Consider the following 22973-nt stretch of genomic DNA (forward strand, 5'->3'; position numbering starts at 1 on the left):
CGCCCCTAGCTGATCCCAAAGGGCCGGTGGCCGTTGATCGAGGAGGCGGCGCTCAGTCAAGGCGGGAGAAGGAGAGGGGGGCGGGGAGCACCAAAAAGTTCATCCGTTGGCGGCGGTTGCGCGAACCCCGCCCCCCCACCTGCTTGAGGCGGTGCCGCTGGGGACTCGGAGTCTCGGCCCCGCCCCCCGGGCTGCTGGGTCGGGGCGCCGCCTCCGCTCTGATTGGCTCAGCCGCGGGGCCGCCTGAGCGCGCGGCCGGGCATCCCTGCGGCAGCCCCACCTCGCGCCCCTAGGCACGTGAGTTATCCGGGCCAGCCGGCGGGAGCCTCGATCCCGCTGCTAGAGCGGCTGAGGCGTGTGGGCTCCGGCCGCTCTAAGGTGCTTTCCCGCCCCTGACGTGTGCGTCCGCGCGCGCCGGCTCGCCCAGCGCCCGTCTGTGTCCGCCCTTGCCCCGCGCGCCGGCTCTGAGCGCCCCAACCGTGTGCGTGGGGCTAATGATGGGGGAGGCGCCTGTTAACGCCAGCACTTCCCCCCTCCCCCGTGCATAAGTCCCTACAGCGGGGGGGGAGCACACAGCATTGGCGGGGGGTTATGCGCAGTGACGGGCGAAGGGAAACATTTGGACCGTTGTAATTCAAATGCAGCGATTGGAGCCGTTGCCGCTGCAGGGACGGGCGTAGCCGGGGTGGCTGCTCTGAGACAGCCCTCCGGAGCCAGCGGCCCCGGTCCCGCAGTCCTTTCCAGAGAGTAGGGCTTGCTCTGTCCAGCCTTGCTGCACGTGGCGCTTGGCCCCGGGGGACCTTCTCCCCCGCCCCCCGTGGCAGCGGGCTGGCCCCTGTTGGGTGCAGCTCGGGCTCCATTAAAACGGAGAATCACGGTCATTCAGAATGTGAATTTGATTGTGTTGTTAATTATGCCGAAATCGGGCAACTTATTAATGCAGTGTTTGAAAGTGAAAGACTGCCTGGGCAGAGCCCAGCCGGGGGGGGGGGGCGCGGACTCAGGGCAGGTCTGGGACCATCCCCGCGTTCTGCGCCCGGGGTCCCGAGTCCGCGGCACTGAGCCGTACAAGCCGGTGTTGCCGCCGCGCGGGCACTGTTGCCATTGTTAGAGGCGCCTTTCACGGGATAACGTTTTCAGCTGTGTCAGCGGCTTGGGAAAAGGGTAGTTAGTTAACTTGTGTTCCTTTTGCTAGCAGTTTCTCTAGGCAAACTACAGACATGTTGTGCGCAAATGCATTGAGTACCCATTTCATTTCACTTCATCATGTTGACATAGGGAGAGAAACCGATTTAGGTCCCATTTCCTCACACGTCTGCCTAAGGCCTAGTCTTCACATAGATTTTGTATTGGTATTGTGTTGCTTGGGGATGAGGGTCTTTTACCAGTATATAGTTATACCAGTACAAAGGCTTAGTATGAGCCCATTTATCCTGGTATACAGGTGCTTATATCAGTATAGCTTAGCCCCCTTCCTGTATGGCAGTGATTCTCAAACTTTTTTAGGGGGTGACCACTTTCATGTAGCAAGCCTCTGAGTGTGACCTCTCCCCCGAATCAATTAAAAATGCTTTTTAATATGTTTAACACCGTTATAAATGCTGGAGGTAAAGTGGGGTTTGGGGTGGAGTCTGACAGCTCGTGACCCCCCCATGTAAGAACTTTGCGATGCCCTGAGGGGTCCTGACCCTCAGTTTGAGAACCTCTGCGGGAATAAGCTATACTAGTATAAACAGATTTATATCAGTATAACGGTGGCTGCACTTGTGTGTACCGCTTGAATTATACCAATATTGTTAAAGAAGTGCAACTTTTGTGTGTAGACAAGGCCTGTGTGTGGGCAAGATTAGGCCATAGAGTCTGAAAGATATTATCCACCCAGTTATAAAAAGATGGTTGTTTTCATAAGAGAAATTTCTGAAAATCTAATAACAAAACTACTCTGTACTTTAAAGGATTTTAAGTAATGGCCCCTGGAAACAAATTCAAGTATTCTGAACTGATATTACTGTGTGAATGGGAAGAATGCCTTTTTGTAGGAAAATGCATGGAGGAATTTTGTGATCACATTGCAGAACACTTGAAAGATTATCGACAACATCCTCTGGAAAGAACAGGTAATATATCTGTCTCATTCACCATACAAATAATATTGCAGTTTTTAAGATTTTTGTACTTTGGCCCTGATCTTGCACTGGCTCTGTGCGGGTAGAATGAAGTCAGTAGGACTCTATGTGTGTGCTGGTGACTACCTGCACTGTCACTTGCAGGACTGGGGCCTATTTTTGTTTTTTTATTTGCATCTGATTTTGCTGGTTTTCTCTTTTTCTAAAGATATAGTACTAAAATAGAAATAATGCTAATGCAGGTGAAGTCATGAATCAGAAGTTTAAACTCAATTTCTTCTTGAATTAGGGCTAAAGTGTGGTGTGTGTTTTGTTTTGTTTTTAAATTGGTAGTCTCAAAAAAGAATTTTTAGCTTTCTGGAGCTTATGTGTTACTTAAGATTTCTAACTTTAAGGTGGAGGTTGGAGAAATCAACTTAGAGGTAACTTGCCCTTTGGTTGTAACTGTTTTCTGTGAATAAATAAACAGTATTTAGTTGCTCCTGTTATATATCTTGCATCTTTCTTCTAATTACAGTTACTTACAAGAAAAACTTAGAAGTTGTATCCCACAGAAAATTGTAAGCAGTCTATGTAGACTGTAATAGCAATAGTATAGTAGATATTTTTAATATTGCTACTGTAGCTCTTATGAATCCTGACCTTTATTCTTAACACTGTTTTCGCATGTTTAATTGCTGGTGTAGATACTAGACTGAGTTTAATTAAAGGTACAGTAAATAGAAAGTAAAATTGAACCAACAACAATATGCACTCAGTGCCTCCACTATCCAAACTAATGGTATTTCAGCTCATACATAAGTAAAAAGCTAATTTTTACAAAATTCTGTATTGGTCCTCTGAAACCACTGAGCTTGTCCTGGTGCTTTGGTGCTCCAGAATGAGTAATTCTATAGTGTTACAGCTGTGTATAACCTACTGGAGTACTGGTCATTAGAAACTCAAGTAATTTCTGTGTTAATTTTTGTTTTGTTGCCTTATTACATGCCTTATTTTCCTGCAATTGAATCGATGTGTGCAGATCCTTGGATGGAGTCCCTTTCAAATTTAGAAACTCTGCCAACTCACTGGATTGAAACAAGTAGGCAGAACAGAGTGATGACCATGTGAAAACCTGCAAACTAAAAATACCTGATACAGAAACTGGCTGTTTGGCATTCTTAACAGTGTCCTTTTGCATTCAAGATTTGCACTGTCAAAAATCAAATATTGTGCAACACTCAAATATCCAAACCAAAATTATCTGAAACTCTTTTATCTGAAATAGATATATCCTCTTCTTCCTGTGTCTTGGAATTTCCTTTGTGTTTCCATACTTATTCATTGTGCCCATTACCTTTGGATAATCCAGTTTGTACTATACAACTAACTACTCAGGTGGGTTCAGGAAAGATTATTGAATAATTAAAAGTTTGGTTGACTGTTATACAGGCTGGAGTGCAAATTGATTGTAAAATTTGAAAACACAACCAAGATTTTTGGAGCAAGGACTGTCATTTGCTAAAAGTCCAGTGCCTAAGAATCAAGCCTCAAGTCTTTTACTATTATCATTTATATTGTGGTAATGTGTGATCAGTTATAGGCAGCGTTCTTGTAGCCATGTTGGTCCCAGGATATTACAGAGACAAGAATATTACTTTGCCCAACTTGTCTTTTTAATAGTAATCAATAGCACTGTAGAACTGTTCAGTAGACCTTACTCAGACATTCTAAGCCCAGTGCCCTCTTTCTGGGGAAATTCCACTTGTTAACTTGTTGGGTATACTAGAATTGTCTGGGTTTTGAGAAAGTGAAAAATCTTGTTTATTGCTGAGGCTTAAAATCTTCAGATACTTAATTATCTGAACATAGCTGTTATCCATCACTCTACTAGTTTTACCTATGGCTCAGTAGATCATCACCTAAAATGTAAGAAATAGTTATCTTCTGGTATCTTCTTGAAGATTGTCACACACAGTTCCTAATTTAATACAACATTCCATGAAACAGTATTTCTTTTTTTTGTGTTTAGAGCAGTACCAGTGTTGGTGGAGAAATTGTGAATTTTTGGCTACAGGTCCCAGGGAGCTGGTAACCCATGTAAATTTTCATAGTTACCACACCAAGTTGAAATTCTTAGGCTCTCAATTAAGTGCATCGCACCAAGATTGGCCAGCATGTTCCCAGAACAGCCATACCCAGAATCAGATACCAAGGATTTCAGAGATGTATGTTTGCCATTGGGAGAATTGTGATGTAAGTGAAATGAATGTTGTTTCCTTTCTTGTCTCCTAACTCTACCTTAACCGTCCCCATCTCCAGGACCTGGAAAAGAGAGGTTTTACCATTTATTATTGAGTGGTGTTCCATTTCCTCTTCATATCTTCCACCTTGGGGAGAGGGATAGCTCAGTGGTTTGAGCATTGGCCTGCTAAACCCAGGGTTGAGAGTTCAATCCTTGAGGGGGCCATTTAGGGATCTGCGGCAAAAATCGGGCGTTGGTCCACCTTTAAGCAGGGGGTTGGACTAGATGACCTCCTGAGGTCCCTTCCTACCCTGATATTCTATGATAAGTAGAAGTGGTAATTATTGTGATAGTGTTTGCCAAAGTATATACTGTATGTAAACACCATTTATTTTAGCATATGCAACCAATTTACTTTAAATCCAAGTATTTTTCCTTTTGTTAGAACGAAAATGACTTTTTTCCCACTGCACTGCTTTTTCTGTGTTTTAGAAATATATCATACAAAATTAGAATATTTCTGGTTACTTTACAAGCTAATGAATATGCCATCAACCTAGTTAAGAGACCCACTGTATTTACTTTGTCCATTTTCTGGAACAAAAATTAGACAAGAATATCTGATATTTTCTCAGACATTGCAGCCTTTTAATGATTCTGGAACTGGATGGCTCAGAGGATTTGTTAATGAGTCTTTCATCTTTAAGTCACTAATTCAAATCTGACATAGCCTGGGAATAACTGAAAAATGTCAGCTTCTGACAGCTCTTTGGTGGAATATGTAAAATTAATTAGTGGTCTCCATCCAATTCCTAGTGGACAATATCTGTATCAAGAGTTGTTTGCGGTGTTGTTGTACCCCTGTTGGCTGTTGAAGAAGAGCTCTTGGTAAGCTTGCAAGCTTGTCTCTTTCACCAGTAGAAGTTGGTCCAATAAAAGATAGTACCTCATCACTTTGTCTTTCTGTATCAAGAGAATGATTACATTTACACCAATTAATATCCTCTTTGCCAGTGTTAGCATAGTTAGTAATGACTGAATGGGCTCTGAAACTAAACTACCTTTTGCCCCTTAGAAGTATTCATCCTAGCAGAGTAGGACCATATTGGTAGGGCAGTGTGGGGAAGCACTGGTGTGTCATCTTTGGCCCCCTAAACTCAGTTCTTGTCAGTGGGCATTATCTTTGAATCCATTGGATTGGAGCCTTGCAAGTGACACTCCATCGGGAAGACGACTCCTTAGGCATACCCTTTAGATTGAGAACACTGAGCAAGGTAGGCTTCAGACAACCTTCCTTCACTACTACCTCTTTTTTTTAAAGGTTGTTGCCCCTCTCCAGGTTGGTTTTCATGAAATTTACAAACATCAATCTTTGACTCAAATAGTTTAATAACAAATAAGTAAATTAAGAATAGAGAATTAGATTAAAACAAAAGACTTGGCATGCAGAAAACAGAAATGCTATGAAACTCAGTCTGAAAATCTCATCTAGATAGGTTCACTTCAAGTTTAATTCTGCAAAATTAAAAATAAGCAGACACTTACATTTCTAAAAGAGCTCTCTCTCCCCTTCCTGCCCCCCACTCTTTTGGCCTCTCAGCCTTTCAAAGTCATATGGTTTGAGGAGTCTCAAGTACCTCCTCCCCTCAGCTTTCAGTTGTTTCTCTTTGTGACCATTTTTCATTGCAAAGGTGTGCCAATTCTGGTTGAGGTACAAACAATTATCCTGATTCTTCAGTGAAGTCCATGAGATGTCCCCCCATTGACCTCACTGGTGCTCTGCAGAGGCACAAAGGTCTGCCTGCATGGAACTTATTGCTGAATTTAAGTCAGTGTCATGTTTGAACAAACATACTTATCTTGAGGGAGTGAATAGTTTCCATTCTCTGTATAATGGCTATTGTCCCATGTTTCTATTAACATTCCCCCTATCTAGCACTGCAGGTATTTCCCAATTTCTTCTCTCAAGAAGTAGTATTTCACAAGCCCTTTTATCTTAGTCTGCCTAAAGGGTGACTGGATCCTGGTGTGTGTGTCCTCTCTGGCTTGAGATGTTAACCTAGAAGAAAGCTCATTTGTTCCTTTGGCTCTGAATTTAAAGAGACAGTGCTCATATAATTCTTAGATTTCTCTCTTCATGTTAATGCATTTCTACATCAAATAAGAATTATTGACAGATTGGTTTTAATCTGTCACAACAACCTCTACCTGTATAAATAGAGGATTTTAGTCACGAGGGCCTGGATCTACAAAGGTACTTAGGTGCCCGTATAGCAGCTGTGCCACTGTGATTCGCAAAACCCTGGCTTGGCTTCTGCCTAACCCTGTAGGTACCTAAAGTCACTCAGCACCTAAATTTTTGCAGTAAAAGTTACTTAGACGCCTATCTTTCTGCCTCTGAGCAAGCACATTGCTGCCTCATTGTAGGTGTTCATGTATTCCAAGGCCAGAAGGGATCATTGTGACCATCTAGTCTGAAAATTATTGGTATAAGTTCTTAATGACAATTGAAATCACAAACCCTGGTTTATAAGGCCAGTGCTCTGATCCATGTGCTAGAGGGGCATTATGGTATGGATGCCTATCTGCCATCTAAGCCTCCGTGTGAGTCATGACTTAGGAAGATAGGCGTCCCTCTGACTAAATTGCATGTGGTGCTCAATCCAGTAAGTGTGTTCATAGGCCACCTAACTCCACACCAATAATTGGGGGTGAGCAGGTAAGGAAAGAACCTTTATCTTTATCCCAGTAGTTAGGGCGCTCACCCAGAATACTGGAGACCAGCAGTTCAAGTCCCCACTGAACTGTAATGATTCTCGCTTTCTCTGGCCAAATTAATATTCAGTTATTTAAAGTGGAACAACTTCAAAGGAAAGAATGAGGGAAATCCACATAATAGTCACATGAGAACATGTACCAGAGCGGTGGCAGATCCTTTGTTCAAATACATTTTCACTGGGCAGAGGCAAGACTTGAACTGGGGTTCCCACCCACCCAGTGTTTCTGTGCAGAGTTGGTGGCCTCAGAGCATGCCTACCAGATAAGGCCCACTGTGTGACTTAGGCCGAGGAATGCCTATCTTCTCCCAGTTTGTGGATCACAAGCAGAAACAGACACCTCCCTGCAGCCCAGAATTAAGCACTTATCTCCATGACAAGGGTGAAGCTTAGATTCCCCTCTCATTGGCATCTCCCATTGACTAGCTTAAGCAGTTCCCCGCCTAGTGTGCTGAGTTTTGTGGGTGGCCTTAGGCACCTGTCTCTCCCCATTCATTGTATAGGAAGCCTTAGGTGCTTAACTCAGGGTTTGTGGATCACAGTGTTGTTCTTGTGGTTTTCTAGGCATCTAAGTCTCTTCGTGGATCTGGGCCCAGTGTGTGAAATATAAAACCTTTCACAAACATTCATTTCTGTTTAAAGTGAAAAACCAAAACAGATATAATTCATTACTGTATCATAAGATAATTGGTTGTATAGCTTGACCTGCAAGTTCCATTTCCAATGAACCCCATCACTTATGGAGGTTATTTTTCCCATGGTGATTGTTGTTTTTAAAATATAAAGGTTAAAAAAAAAAAGTCCTTATGGATGTACTTACTAGAACAGATCTTGCATGTTGCTAGGCCTTTAATTTTAAGAAATACAGTGCCAATAAAACTAGGAGATCTCACATTTTTTCAGCCCAGGAATCAAAAGCCTCCCTGGTTGTGCATGTCAGGAAACCTGTTCTCTTTTCTAGAACATCTATTTAAAAAAAAAACCCTTAACGTTTATGGGAGTTGTTCTGATGGAGTAGTAACTTCATTTTCCGCTTAGCATATTTTCAGTTTTTATGGGTAATTGGCGTTTTTGTATGTTTTTTTTCACTTATTAAGATGAAATATACTCTTTAATTTTATTTCTTTCTATATGTAGCACTTTGCTAAATCTTCCTATACATGTTCCTTCAAGCTTAAACTGCTCTTATGAATTTTATTAATTAAAACAGTGTTTCCCAACCTGGTAGGCAGGCTAGACTAGTCCAGGAAGGTGAGGTAAGATGCAAAACAAAAGAGAAGAGAGTGGGTGCAGGGAAAGCTGCTAACCTCTTCCACTCCCATTGCAAATGTGCTCCCAGAGCTACGGATAAAGTCCTCCTTGAAAATCACCCATTTTGCCTCCCAGCTTCTGTGGTGGCTTCTAATATATCCAACTGCAGATCAACTCAATGGTACAAACTATCTGGCTCAGGCAGCAGCTCTTAAATTTCTCTGTCTCTTCCACTGCAGCAACACTTAAATCTAAAGTTACTGAGGTGATGTGCAACACGCCACCTATGCCCACTCTGAGGAGCCTGCACTAGTAGGTTTCTGGTGAATGGGAGAATGTAGGGGGGAAGCAAAAAAATAAGGAAAAAGAAAGAAACTAGGGAAAAAAGAGAGAGAGGAAAAACAATTTTAAAAAATGAGAATAGGTAAAGAAATATGGAGAGTCAGTGACAACTGTACCGGGGCATAGTGCGATGGGATGGTGAGGGCTCCTATTTGCTAACCCATCAGAAGAGGGGGCTTCCAATAAAAGAAAAGTTGGGAGCCACTGGACTAAAATAGACTGACTTTGTCTTTAAGCTACTACAATTAAGGCCAAATTCAGGATCTGGTATATGTGGAAGCAACTCTGGTATGTTCAAAATTAGGGCTGTCAAGCAACTAAAAAAATTAACTGTGATTAATCATGCAATTAATTGCACCGTTAAAGAATAATAGAATACTATTTTGATGTTTTCTACATTTTCAAATATTTTTATTTCAATTACCACACAGAACACAGTGTACAGTGCTCACTTTATATTTTATTATTTTTAATTACATATATTTGCAAAGTACAAAACAAAAGAAATAGTATTTTTCAATTCACTTAATACAAATAATGTAGTTCAATCTCTTTATCATGAAAGTTGAACTTACAAATGTAGAATTATGTACAAAAATAACTGCACTCAAAAAACAAAACAATGTAAAACTTTAGAGTCTACAAGTCTACTCAATCCTACTTCTTGTTCAGCCAATCGCTCAGAAAAACAAGTTTGTTTACATTTGCAGGAGATAATGCTGCCTGCTTCTTGTTTACAATGTCACCTGAAAGTGACAACAGGTGTTTGCATGGCACTGTTGTAGCTGGTGTCACAAGATATTTACATGCCAGATGTGCTAAAGATTCACATGTCCCTTCATGCTTCAACCACCATTCCAGAGGATGTGTCCGTGCCAATGATGGGTTCTGCTCGATAACAATCCAAAGTAGAGTGGACCGATGCATATTCATTTTCATCATCTCAGTCAGAGTCCACCAGCAGAAGGTTGATTTTCTTTTCTTGGTGGTTCAGTTCTGTAGTTTTCGCATCAGAGTGTTGCTCTTTTAAGACTTCTGAAAGCATGCTCCACACTTCATCCCTCTCAGATTTTGGAAGGCACTTCAGATTATTAAACCTTGGGTCGCGTATTGTAGCTATCTTTAGAAATCTCACATTGGTACTGTGACGTTCCCCTGGTGTTATCCAGATTAGTGATCTGCTACGTCACTCCAGTCCTTGACTCTGGGAGCCAGCCTTACCCTGCTCTGCTGTGGGAACCCCCACTCCTGGGCTGTTCACGCACAGCCTCTGGCCTGTAAGCTACTCCTTGGATTGTGCAACCGAATGACACTAGCCAATATCTCCGGTCCCAGACACAACCCTAGAAACCTCCATCTTGCAGTGTCCAGTTATGCCCGCTGGACGCTGCAAGCTTATATGAGTTTGTCAATTTAACAAAGAAATTGATATGTACCAAGCTTGTTATCCCAAGGGGAGTCTCTGACACACTTCAAACTAAACGCACTGCTTCAGGTAGAATAAACAAACATATTTATTAACTATAAAGATAGATTTTAAGTGATTATAAGTCAAAGCATAACAAGTTGTATTTGGTCAAATGAAATAAAAACAAAATGCATTCTAAGCTGATCTTAACACTTTCAGTACCCTTACAAACTTAGATGTTTCTCACCACAGGCTGGCTGGTTGCCCTTCAGCCAGACTCTCCCCTTTGAACAGCGCTTCAGTCGCTTGGTGGTGATATCTGTAGATAGAGGTGGAGGAGAGAGGAAGAGTATGGAAAATGTCTCTTCCTTTTATCATGTCCTTTCTTCCCTCTTGACTTTGCCCCCCCCCACCCCTTCAGATTCAGGTGAGCATTACTTCATCGCAGTCCCAAACTGACCAAAGGAAGTGGGTGACTCAGTCGAGAGTCTGACAGATCCTTTGTTGTTGCCTAGACCAGTGTCCTTTGTTCCTGTGAGTCTGGGCTGGATTTGTCCCATACGTGCCCTGATGAGGTGTGAACTGCTCCTCTGTTCTTGGAGAGTTTTTGCCTGGGCTTGCTTTAAGCCATGCGGACACGTTTTCAGCCTCATAACTATATACGTGAAATTACAACCTATAATGTTACTATAACAAAGATTACTACTATAACATTACTGTAACAACAGTGCACAGTGCATCATGAGCCTTCTGAAGACACCCAACATGACAAACTTTGCATTAGATACCACACAATCATATTATAAGGATGAATGTGGGAGTGCTGGGTGTTCCTGCAAGGTACAGAACATCAAGGTACCTTCTTTGCATTTTGTCAAATCTGAAGTGAAAGTGTTCTTAAAACGAACAACAAGTGCTGGGTCATGAGTATAACATGAAATATATGGCAGAATGTGGGTAAAACAGAGCAGGGGACATACAATTCTCCCCCAAGTAGTTCAGTCACAAATTTAATTAACGCTTTTTTTTTTTAACGCGTGTCATCTGCATGGAAGTATGTCCTCTGTAATGGTGGCTGAACAAGAAGTAGCACTATGTGGACTTGTAGGTTCTAAAGTTTTACATTTTGTGTTTTGAGTGCAGTTCTGTAACAAAAAAATTCTACATTTATGAGTTGCATTTTCACGATAGAGGTTGCACTTCAGTGCTTGTATGAGGTGAATTGAAAAATACTATTTCTTTATCATTTTACAGTGCAAATATTTGTAATAAAAATAATATAAAGTGAGCACTGTACACTTTGTATTCTGTGTTGTAACTGAAATCAATATATTTGAAAATGTAAAAAAAGTCAAAATATTTAATATCAATTGGTATTCTATTGTTTAAAAGTGCAATTAATCACAATTAATTTTTTTAATCGTGATTAATTTTTTGAGTTAATTGCATGAGTTAACTGAGATTAATCGACAAACCTGTTCAAAATTTCTTCCATAGATGAGGCACCATTTACTCTCTGTAAATTCTCTAGAAATCACTTCTATCAGTGTGTCTTTTGTTTTTGTTTTTGTCATTTGATTTCCTGCCAATACTATCCATCATTTCCATGGTTCCATTTTGTCCTCAGGTTACCTACAACAACCCAGAATGGTTTTATCGGCATGTTGCCATGCATGCATACTCTACTGAGAGAGAAAACATTCCAAGTAACAAGAAAGCTGTTTGTTGTTGTCACTGGAAAGGTAGCTCACATTCTATCTTTAATTTACAAAATATGGAATATTGCCCTAGTAATTTCACTGCCACTATTAAATTTACTGAGTGTTTCATGAAGCACAGGAATATGTTAGATATCTTCATGGAGCCCTTTTCCAGCAATCTTAAATAATTAAAGTACTTTACCTACATTGTATGCTCCCTGATTAATTTAAATGGATTACACTAGCAATGCCAAATCACTTTATTAAAAGCCTAGTATGCCAGAGTCCAGTCCTTCAAGGTTCTGAGCACCCTCAATTCCCATTTGACCTCAGTGGGCGTTGAAAACTTTCAGCACCCACAGGCTTGGGGTCCTACATTGAAGGCTGTTTTTGAGCTTAGAGTAACAATTTTGCAGCCCTAAAACTTTTTCACACTTTGTAAGAATGCAAAAACAGTAATTTAATGGGCGTTCTGCACATAACTTCAATGGGAATTTTGCCTAAGCCAGTGATCCCCAAACTGTGGGGCATGTCCCCCTAGGAGGGGCATGGAGGAACGTTCCAGGGGATGCGTGGTGGGGCCCAGGCCAGCCTCCACAGGAGGCGTGGAGGGAGCGCCATCCAGCCCCGCTCTGCCCCCAGCCTAGCTCCAGTGCCAGCCACAGCTCCATTCTGCCCCCACTCCAGCTCTGCCCTCATTCCCCCTCCGCCCCACCTCCAGGTCAGCTCTGCCTCGAGCTCCTCCCCCATCCTCAGTTCTGTCCCCAGCTCCGCCGTCAGTTCAAGCTCCTCTGCTGAGGAAACCTTGGCTGAGGAGTAATGTGGGGGTTGGGGGGCGTAGACAGGAAAAGTTTGGGCAACACTAGCCTAAGCCAAGGCTCACTGAAGTCACTGGGAATCCTTCCATTGATTTTTAGTAGGCTTTTGAACAGGCCCTGTGTAGCATTTGCAGAACTGAACTCTTTGTAGTGTTTGCAGTAGTAATGTTCTGACTTTTCCTAAAAACATTTTAGTTGTGCTCCTCTGAAAATGTATTGGTGGACTATATATAATACAATCTTTCCTGTTTGTACTCAAGAGAAAATAAAGTGCTCATGTGCAGCTGTTCTGTAATCTTATATAGTGTGTGTTTTTAGATTGTTCAGGAACTTTTAAAGGAAAGCACAAGCTATGGGATCACTTAAGAACCCACACTCAAGAAAGAGTGGTGGCCTGTCCCTCTTGTGGAGCGATGTTCTCCAATAATACCAAGTTTTTTGATCATGCCAAGCGACAGGTTTCAGAGGATCGTAAGTGGATTTGCTCTATTTCCGTGTTTACATTTATTTAGGGATTTACTTTTGGGCTGCTTTATAACAGTACATATATAACACCTATTATTATTTTTCAGAAGTGTCAATTAAATGCAAAATTGACTTTAGGAAGGAAATTATCTTCCTGAAGCATGGAAGTACTTTTAGCTTTGCAATGATTGCTTGACATAAATGATGAATTGGGGTAATGGGGGAGAGAGAGAGAGAGCACTCACAGATGCATATTTAAACATAGTGGCTCTCCATCTCACAGTTGTGGCATTACATTGTAAGAATAGAGATTGCCTCTGACTCCATGCCCATGCCTTCTCAGGGCAACTGCATTCCACTGGAACAATGAAACTGATGACCAATAGAAGAGGCTGTTGAATGCCAGAGTCAGAACTCTTAAAGGAGCTGGACTTAAATTATGGAATTCATTTGTGAAAGTGATCTGAATAATCATGGCACTAACCACTCTCAGAACTAAACGCAACACGCTCTTGAGCTTAGATTTTACTCAATATGTTCTTCGCTGCGTCACATTCTCCTACCGCCCCTTTCAACAAACTATAAACTAATCAGGATATTTTTTCTACAGGCCAGGAAGGAAGAGAGATTTTTGTTTTTTTTAAATACTTGGAAAGTGCTCAGGTACTATGGATGCTATGGTGATGGGGTCTATATAGGTGCTCAGAAACTTGGCAGGTTTCAAACTGTTAATATTTTTTAACAGTTTAATTTTACTCCTAACAAGAAAACAATGTATTGCTAATTAAAATTCTGCAATTACCCTAAACCAGATTTTTTCTGAAAACCATCAGGAGTACAAAATACTGAAATTGTCCCACTGCTGCCATTTAGTTATCAAATTGACAACCCTAATCTATGTGTTTTAAAAACAGATCAATAAATTTCTATTGCATCACTGATCAGTTCCCATTAAATTTCAGAACACGTATTTGTTTGTCAGAATTGTGACAAACGCTTTGCCAATGAGAGGTTACTACGAGACCATATGAGAGTACATGGTGAGTCAGAGCTTTTTAAAATAAATTTTCCACTAAACTGTAGCACAACCATAGATAGATGATAGTATTATTAAGATATCTTTTCATATGTCAGCTGAGAGAAGCAGTATACAGACTCAAGGCAATTATGATACAATTGTAGAGAAACAGAAGTCTTACTATCCGATGAAGTGAGCTGTAGCTCACGAAAGCTTATGCTCAAATAAATTGGTTAGTCTCTAAGGTGCCACAAGTACTCCTTTTCTTTTTGCGAATACAGACTAACACGGCTGTTACTCTGAAACCTATCAAATAGATAGTCCATATGAGATGGGTTTTCTCCTCTTTGCATGCTTTGATAAATAAAGGGGGGTAGTAGCTCCCTTTGATGAACACCCAGCCAGCCAGTTAGCTGTAAAATCCTTCTTGGTGGTAGTTTTCTACTTGCTTTACCTGTAAAGGGTTAAAAAGTCCCCCAGGTAAAGAAAAAAAAGTGGACACCTGACCAAAAAAGCCAATGGGAAGGCTAGAACTTTTTTAAATTGGGAAAGAAACTTTCCCTTTGTCTGTTGTTCTCTCTGGGCTGCAGGGACATGGAGCAGCAATGCTTTAAGCAGGAATGCTGTGTAAGGTTTGAACCAGGTATGAAAAACTATCTTCCATACCTAGAAGGAATCATTTGGATAGGGAATGTTTAGATAAACGTGATCAGGTTTATTTCAGCTTGTGGATCTCCTCTGTGCTAATCCCTGATGCTTTTGTTTGCTTGTAACCTTTAAGCTGAACCCCCCAAGAAAGCTATTTTGGGTGCTTAATTTTTTGAATTGCTCTTTTAAAATCTAGTAAAAGCCTAAGTTCCAAATGTATTTTCTTTTTGTTTTTAATAAAAATGACCTTTTTTAAAAACGGAATTTGGATTGTTGTGTCCTAAGAGGTTTGTACCTATGCTGTTTGATTATCTAGTGGCAACAGCTAATTTCCTTTGTTTTCTTCTCGGCTCTTCCCTGGAGGGGGTGAGTGAAGGGGCTTGAGGGTACCCCACAGGGAGGAATTCCCAAGTGCTCCTTCCTGGGTTAAAGGGGTTTTTTTGCATTTGGGTGGTGGCAGCGTTTACCAAGCCAAGATCAGAGAAAAGCTGTAACCTTGGGAGTTTAATACAAGCCTGGAGTGGCAAGTATTAATTTTTAGAATCCTTACTGGCCCCCACCTTCTGTACTCGAAGTGGCAGAGTGGGGATTCAGCTTTAACACGTGCCCACTTGTTTAGGACTTTCTCCTCTTCATGTCCTCACTTGACTACAAAGTTTGAGTATTACAGTTCTCTCTTAGGGTTTGTCTTCATGGGGAGGTTATTCTGGAGTAAGATAAGGTATAAATTTAAAGTGCTAAACCTATTCTGGAATAAGAGTGACTTTCTGTAATTTAGTTTAATTAACTTTCCAAGTGGATTAAGCTCAATAAGAAAAGGGCACTCTTATTCCGGGATAAGAGTGTCCACATATGGAGCTATTTAGCAGTAGCTAATGAGGAATACCTTATTCATCAGTTGTTATTCTGGTCAATTTCCCCATCTAGACAAGCGGTTAGCATGAGCACATTATACCAACCATACATATTTTATATTGGCTGCCCATAAAGCGTCAGATTATAAAATAACACATTTCTTTAAACTCCCACCAAAATGTAGATCCTGCCTACATTCAAAATTTCCTGTTGCATGCACTCTCAGAACATCCACCTTTTACGAATTCCCACCATTGTGCCATAAGCAAGTAGGCAATTATGCCTTTGTTTTACTAGGCCCTAGAGAGTGAAACAAACTCCCCCTTCCCCGCTGAAATTTGTTTCTCTCTCCATCTACCTTTTGAAAATATCTCAAAACGCCTTTTCACATACATGTTTATTGGAATGCCCACTGTTTGAGCCATATTTATTACCCCTCCATTCTCTTTCTTTTCCCCTCTTTTTTCTTATGCATTGTATACCCAAATTAGCTTTAGTTGTTAATTTTAGTGTGAATGGATTTTTCTAAATGTTTTTATCATATTGCACCGCAGACTGAGTGTCTTGGCAAAGGAGTGACATAGAAATAAAAGTATTGTTATTTCTCCAGTTACCCATGTTACATGTCCATTTTGTGACATGGTATGTACAAGTGTCTCCTCTCTGAAAGCACACATCAGATTCCGACACTGTGATGAACGCCCTTTCCACTGTGATCTCTGTGAAAGTAGGTAAGAAGATTTGGAACTCTTAGCTAATCAACAGAAGTGTGGAAATAATTCAATGTTCAATGAATGTAAGAGGTAACAAAGATAAGAAACTTTCAACCCTTAAAATAGCCACCCTTTGCTCAAAAAATAAATAAATAAATAGGTAGTCTGATGTATTAGTCTGCTGGAACACATAAAGGCACTTCTTGAACTTATGATGGAAGTAGGATTCATACTTGGTTTCTCAGTGCCAAAAGATGTCTTCCAGGTAAGAGTTTGCATACTGTAAGAAAAGGTCATCAGTGATCAATTTAGACCATATTTAGGAACCATTTATCCCCTCAGTTGGGCAGCTGCAAGCGTTACTGGATATTTCTGTGAGAATCAGATGCTCCTCTTCTGAATTGTCCTCCTGCTGCTGGATCATCTTACCCATTTCCTCTCAGCTATCTCTATTTTTCTGCCCCCCACCTGATTCTCTAACTTCCTGGTGGCTCTCACAACCTTCTTTACTTTTTCCAGTTCAATCAAAGGGAACACTGACGGTGGCATCACTGATGGAGCAAAGGCAGCTGGGCGTAATGATATAGGATACTTACATAAGTAGGCAGGGGTTGAATTAAATAGGGCCTTGAAAGGGAGAGTAAGAAGTTTAAACCTGATGCAGGGATGGATTCCAGGAGAGGTCAGATAAACGGCTAACACTTTCATGTGCACGTTTTAGATAGACTGGAGGGAGTAATATGAATATTGGAGGGACTAGAGCGGAGGAAGTTTCTCTTATTATGACAACAGTTGATCAGCGCATGGACAAGAGTTTTAGAGGACAGAGAGGCATGGATGGATCATTGAAAAGTTATTGTTGAAAAAGTGGCAATATTTGGACATAGCCTGGATGCCTAGGAAGAAAGTAGAATCAGAGATTACCCCCAAACCATAATAATGAGACTGTTGGAAGTATATTCCCCTTTCACAGATTGTGAAATGGACGTAGAGAGGATAAGTGATTTGTAAAAGGTCCCCTTTGCTCATCATTGTCAGAGCCAGGAATAGAACCTAAGAATCTGTGACTCCCTCTCCTGTGCTTCAACCGCTAGATCACGGTTTCTCAACTTGTGGGTTGGAACCCAACACTGGGTACCTAGAATGGTTCCAAGGGTCACATGGCAGCTCCTGTCGTATGAGGCTGGCTGGGATCACCTCCCTGCTCCAGGTACTGCAACCTTTGGGGTCCCAGCACCACTCAGGTTTGGCCTAGTTGTTATGACAGGAGTCTGGGTAGGCCAAATTTGAGTGAGTGGCACTGCAACCCCATGAGCCAGATCACAACTCCACTCAGACTAATTTGGTCCAGTCAGGGGGGCAGGGCCAAACCTGAGTAGCGCTGCAATCCCTGAGGTTGCAAAGCCTGGAGCTGAGAGCCAAGCCCAGTGAGCCCCACAGCACAAAAGCTGCCACTGTGGGGTGAGTGCCGGGCAGGACCCAACCCCCTCTCCCCCAGGTGAGGAGGGGCAGGATCCAACCAAAACCGTCCCAGGGCCTCCACCCCAGACTATTTACTGGGTTGCAACAGGCCATAAACATTTTTAAAGGGGTCCTGAGCCCAAAACAGTTGAGATCCACTGTACTAGACCACACCCTCTCTGCTATTTTTGCTGTTATTTGAACAGTAAAAGTAATTTGTTTCACCTGTACGCTCCTCAGTTTTAAGAATGCTTATGATCTTCATAAACATGTTGAAACACACAATGATTCAAATGCCTACAGCTGCGATGTAGAAGGATGTGTTTTTACTTCACGGACTTCGCAGATCTTGAGACAGCATTACAAGAGAGCACATATGGTGGGTATTAAAAAAGTAGACTGAAGTATCTTTTAATAGACAGTAGGGGCTGATTTTCAAAATGCATGTGTTTGTCCAAATACCCGACCTGTGCTTGCATCTAGGCTATTTGGGTGCATAAATTAACTGTACACAGTTGCATGTTCCCAATCTTGAAAACTGGGCCAATATCATGTTTTTCTTTCCTGTAAATCAACAAGCCAATCCTAGACTGAGAAAATATTTGAAGGAATATACTTCTACGTCAATTTACTGCACTCTGTCCCTAGAACTAGTACAGCACACTAAAACAGAACTAGAACTGGTACATATTTATTACGTGGTTTTGAACTTGTCTGAGTTATAATCAGGGTCTGGCAAATGAGGCCCACGCCCACGGTGCTATAGCCAGGGAGTCATCACAAGGGGCTCGGGCTTCCCCTGGCTGACTGTGGCTGAACTTTTCTCTTCTCCTGCCCCTCCCCTGCGCTGCGCCGGAAGGCTTCTCCCTGCCCCTGTCCCCTTGGCCCCTCCCACACTCAGCCAGCTGGCTGAGGTCTCCGGCTCTGCCCCAGCCCTGGGGAGCCCAGAGCTGTACAGCCCACCACTTGCTGCCCGGAGTGGAGCCGAGTCTCTCCCTGCCTGTGGCCCTGCACCACTTGGTCTCTGGTGGGGGCTGGCCGGGCAAGGGCCAAGAGGAGCGAAACTTCCACATGAGTGAGGGGAGGGCGGTGGGGGGGGATCTGCTCTGAGCTGGAGGGGAGGGGGGACTTAAAGTGACTGTGCTCACTGGTTTCAGAGTGGTAGCCGTGTTAGACTGTATCGGCAAAAAGAACAGGAGTACTTGTGGCACCTTAGAGACTAACAAATGTATTTGAGCATAAGCTTTCGTGGGCTAAAACCCACTTCATTGGATGCTCACTCTCTCAAACTTCCCTAACGTGCACACACACACACACAGACTGGCTCTCACATACACTCTGTCTCTCTCCTACACATAGTCTCACACTCCCCAACACACACACTCTCTCTCTCACACTATGCCCCAACACACAGTCACAGGGCCATCCTTAGGCATATGCAGAATACGTAGCTGCGTAGGGTACCACATAATTTAGGGCACCAAATTTTGTGGTGCCCTAGGCAGCTGCAAGCTGCGTATGTGGCGCTGGCTCCAGCGGCCAGCCCCCCTGCTCCTCCCCTGCCCTGCCCCCATTTGACCCCTTCCCCCAAGCCTCCGCCCCACCCCTTCCCCTAAGCCCCCACATCGAGCGATGTGGCCCGCAGGATTAGTGGGGGTACTGGAGCCGGCAGAAGGGGTCGGGCCCACTCCCGCATGCACCAGCGGCAGCATCGGCGGGAAGCAGAGTGACCTGGCCCCAGCCTGCTCCACTCTGCCAGCTCCCAGCTGCGTTGCTCTGCTTCCTGTTGCCGCTGCTGGTGAGTGCAGGGTGGGCCTGACCTCTTCCTCCAAGCCCCCTCACCCAAGCAACAGAGCTGGGAGCTGGGAGAGCAGAGTGGACTGGGGCTGGCCTGCTCTGCTTCCTGCTGCCACCACGGGGGCGGGCGCAAGTCCTGCTGCCGGCACCAGGCTCCCCACAAATCCCCCATGCTGCCCTGCTGCTGCCCCCCACAGCTCCTGCCCTCACGGCCCTGCAGCCCTTGAGCGTAATGGGACCCCCCACCATGTGGAGGGGGCTGGCCCCCCAGCAGGGCGGCCGCTTCCCCCACAAGGGGGGTGCAGGTGCTTGGGCTGCATAGGGCACCACCATAGGTAGGCACGACCCTGCACAGTCTCTCACACACTCTCTCTCTCTCACACAGACTAGCTCTCACACCCACATACACTCTGCCTCTCACGATCCCCCAACACAGATTGTCTCACACACACAGAGTCTCACACTCCCCAACACACACTTGAACACAATCCCCCAATACACAGTCACACACACACACACTGGCACTCTCTCTGTCTCTGTCACACACTGGCTCTCTCTCACACACACACACACACACACACACACTTGTATTGTTGTTATTACTGCTTGGTACTTCCTGTCAAAATGTTCATGGTGAGCCAGGAGTGGCTAGGGGCTGCAGGAGGGCCGTGGGCTGTGGCAAGATGCAGCCCCCATGTGACAGCGCGAAGCCTGCCTTGAGCCGCAGGCCAAGCGCCAGGCACCACAGGCCACCGCAGCAGCACAGAAGTAAGTGTGGCAATACAACATATACCATGCCACCTGCGCTTCTGCTGACAGTGGCCTAGGAATTTGCTAGTTGTAGCAGTTACTCATTGTGATGTTATCGGATTAAAACATGATTTATTTGAGCATAAGCTTTCGTGGGTAAAAACCCCACTTCTTCAGATGCATGGAGTGAAAATTATATATGCCATCATGTGCCAGCAATGCCCCTCTGTCATGTACATTGGTCAAACTAGATAGTCTCTACGTAAAAGAATAAATGGACACAAATAAGACGTCAAGAATTATAACATTCAAAAACCAGTTGGAGAACACTTCGATCTCTTTGGTCACTTGATTACAGACCTAAAATTTGCAATTCTTCAACAAAAAAACTTCAAAAACAGACTCCAAGGAGAGACTGCTGAATTGGAATTAATTTGCAAACTGGACACAATTAACTTAGGCTTGAATAGAGACCGGGAGTGGATGGGTCATTACACAAAGTAAAACTATGTTTATTCCCCCCCTCCACCCCCACTGTTCCTCAGACGTTCTTGTCAACTGCTGGAAATGGCCCACCTTGATTCTCACTACAGAAGGTCCCCCCCCCCCCCTTCCTGCTGGTAATAGCTCACCTTAAGTGATCACTCTCTTGTTAGTGTGTATGGTAACGCCCACTGTTTCATGTTCTCTATGTATATAAATCTCCCCACTGTATTTTCCACTGAATGCATCCGATAAAGTGAGTTTTAGCCCACGAAAGCTTATGCTCAAATAAATTTGTTAGTCTCTAAGGTGCCACAAGTCCTCCTTTTCTTTTAGTCAAAGTAAGTGGCTCTTCAAGGGACACAACTCACAATGGACCATGGGAGACGCCTATCTACATTGAATGGACTTTCCTGTGGACATTCCATATAAAGTATAGGTAATGGCCTGGGGGCGGGGGGGGGGGGCGAGGGAGCCCATAGGAGCCAGGGGTGATGTGGGGAGAGTAGGTGCCAAAATACAAATACAAAATCCCCCAGGGCACCATCTTCACTAAGGCTGACCCTGGTTATGATGGCTGATGTCTTGCAATCCAGTACTGTCCAGCTGATGTTTGTTTAAGCTGCAGTTGCTTGAGGGGAAGTATAGTTTTAGATCAGAGAACTGCAATATTCAGTGGAGGTTATCTATCAAAAATGTGTACTTAAAAAATAATGTAAGTATTACAGGAGTATAACATATAGTTAATATTAAATTTTTCTTACTTTAATTTTACTCTTTGTATTTATCATCAACCTCAGTTACTGATTTCCACACCATCTTTTCCTCAGAATAATGGCAATCTAAAATATAAATGTCACATCTGTCAGAAATGTTTTTCCTGGTGTTATACATTGACTCTGCATCTTCGCAAGGCGCACAAACTCAGCTGTCATTCTCGCTTCAGGTATGTTATCAATTCTTACCCAAAGCAAAAAATGAAATCTTTTTTTCTTGGCGGCGGGGTGGGGGTGGGGGGTTATTACCATCTAATTCTCAATTTAGAGAATGAGGAGTTCTTCTAATAAAATATATTATGAATAGCTATCTCTTCCATGTATGTTCACATTCACAAAGTAGTTAATGCCATTGTGTTTGTTTCTTTGCATAAATTTCATTTCCTTTAACTACCATTTTTATAAGTTGCAATTTATGACCTGGGTTTTAAATGCTAGCCGTTTGGGTTTAGTATGCATTTTTGTAGTTTTTTATTTGTATGCATGTATATAAAGCTACATTAATTTTTATTTTCATTACTTCAATTTTATTCTCTTAGATACAAAGAAGATGATGATGGGTACTTGAGGCTGAATGTAGCAGTTTATAATGCTGTCATGGGTTTAGATCAGGGTCTTGAGAACAAGATGGCACCAAAGAAGTCTTCAGTAGTTCAAAACAGTACTGGAAAAGAGAGCTATGCCTCTTGCGAAAGAAGCCATTCATTAGTGGAACTACATTCCACAAGATGTCAGAGATGGTCACAAACTACTGCAGAAAAGGTTATGGTAGAATCAGAGACCTCCATTAAGGAGCCAGTGTATTTTGAACTTCAAACTACACCACAGTCATTTGAAAGCTCTGCTGCTCCCTCTGAACTTGATGAAGCAATGACATTGAATACAAAGAAAAAATAATAGAAATTGCAATGGGCTTGGGAATTCAGATTGCTGTTTAAGAAAAATGCATTTTCTTGGATTTTACCTTGGTCCCTATTTAGTACTCCTGGAAGAGTTCATTATTTTAACTAAATATGACATTTACAAAGAGTCTGCATTGTTTTCACTTGTCACATTTTGTATGTAACATTGTGTATGTATTTGTTAAATATGCTAAATAAACTAAATTTATTTTATCTGAATATATGATAGTATACCAGAAGGGTTTTGCTGTATGTTCAATATGCGATACTAACTCATCAAACAAGAAGGTATTGGATTTCATTAATCTGTGTGCTCTTGTAGCCTGTATATACAAAGGAAACAAAGCTATCCCTCAGGGGCAAAATTGTGAGCCAGTACCTAGACCAGAGGTGGGCAAACTACGGCCCATGGGCCACAGCCAGCCTGTGGGACCCTCCTAACCCGGGAGGCTAGTCCCC

The 22973-nt window shown here is 42.8% G+C and overlaps 1 protein-coding gene across 1 annotated transcript; it reads left to right on the plus strand.

The window, feature by feature from the left end:
* Nucleotides 1–237: 237 nt before the first annotated feature.
* On the plus strand, nucleotides 238–22683 carry LOC141983368 (histone H4 transcription factor-like). The gene is made up of 10 exons (XM_074946444.1): nucleotides 238–378; nucleotides 1956–2117; nucleotides 4138–4361; nucleotides 11756–11870; nucleotides 12965–13117; nucleotides 14074–14151; nucleotides 16243–16363; nucleotides 18047–18185; nucleotides 21667–21782; nucleotides 22152–22683. Exons 2-10 carry the CDS (start codon nucleotides 1967–1969, stop codon nucleotides 22507–22509), a joined length of 1455 nt encoding a protein of 484 aa, XP_074802545.1. The 5' UTR covers nucleotides 238–378; nucleotides 1956–1966; the 3' UTR covers nucleotides 22510–22683.
* Nucleotides 22684–22973: the final 290 nt, after the last annotated feature.

Source organism: Natator depressus, chromosome 1 (assembly GCF_965152275.1).
Source record: "Natator depressus isolate rNatDep1 chromosome 1, rNatDep2.hap1, whole genome shotgun sequence".
Classification (NCBI taxonomy): domain Eukaryota; kingdom Metazoa; phylum Chordata; order Testudines; family Cheloniidae; genus Natator; species Natator depressus.

What these genes read in the sequence shown, in the direction of transcription:
- LOC141983368 (XM_074946444.1), top strand. Translation starts at nt 1,967, where the DNA reads ATGGCCCCTGGAAACAAATTCAAGTATTCTGAACTGATATTACTGTGT. An exon ending in TTGTTGTTGTCACTGGAAAG is followed by an intron (nt 11,871 to 12,964) that starts GTAGCTCACATT and finishes GTGTGTTTTTAG; the next exon opens with ATTGTTCAGGAACTTTTAAA. An exon ending in AGCTGTCATTCTCGCTTCAG is followed by an intron (nt 21,783 to 22,151) that starts GTATGTTATCAA and finishes TTATTCTCTTAG; the next exon opens with ATACAAAGAAGATGATGATG.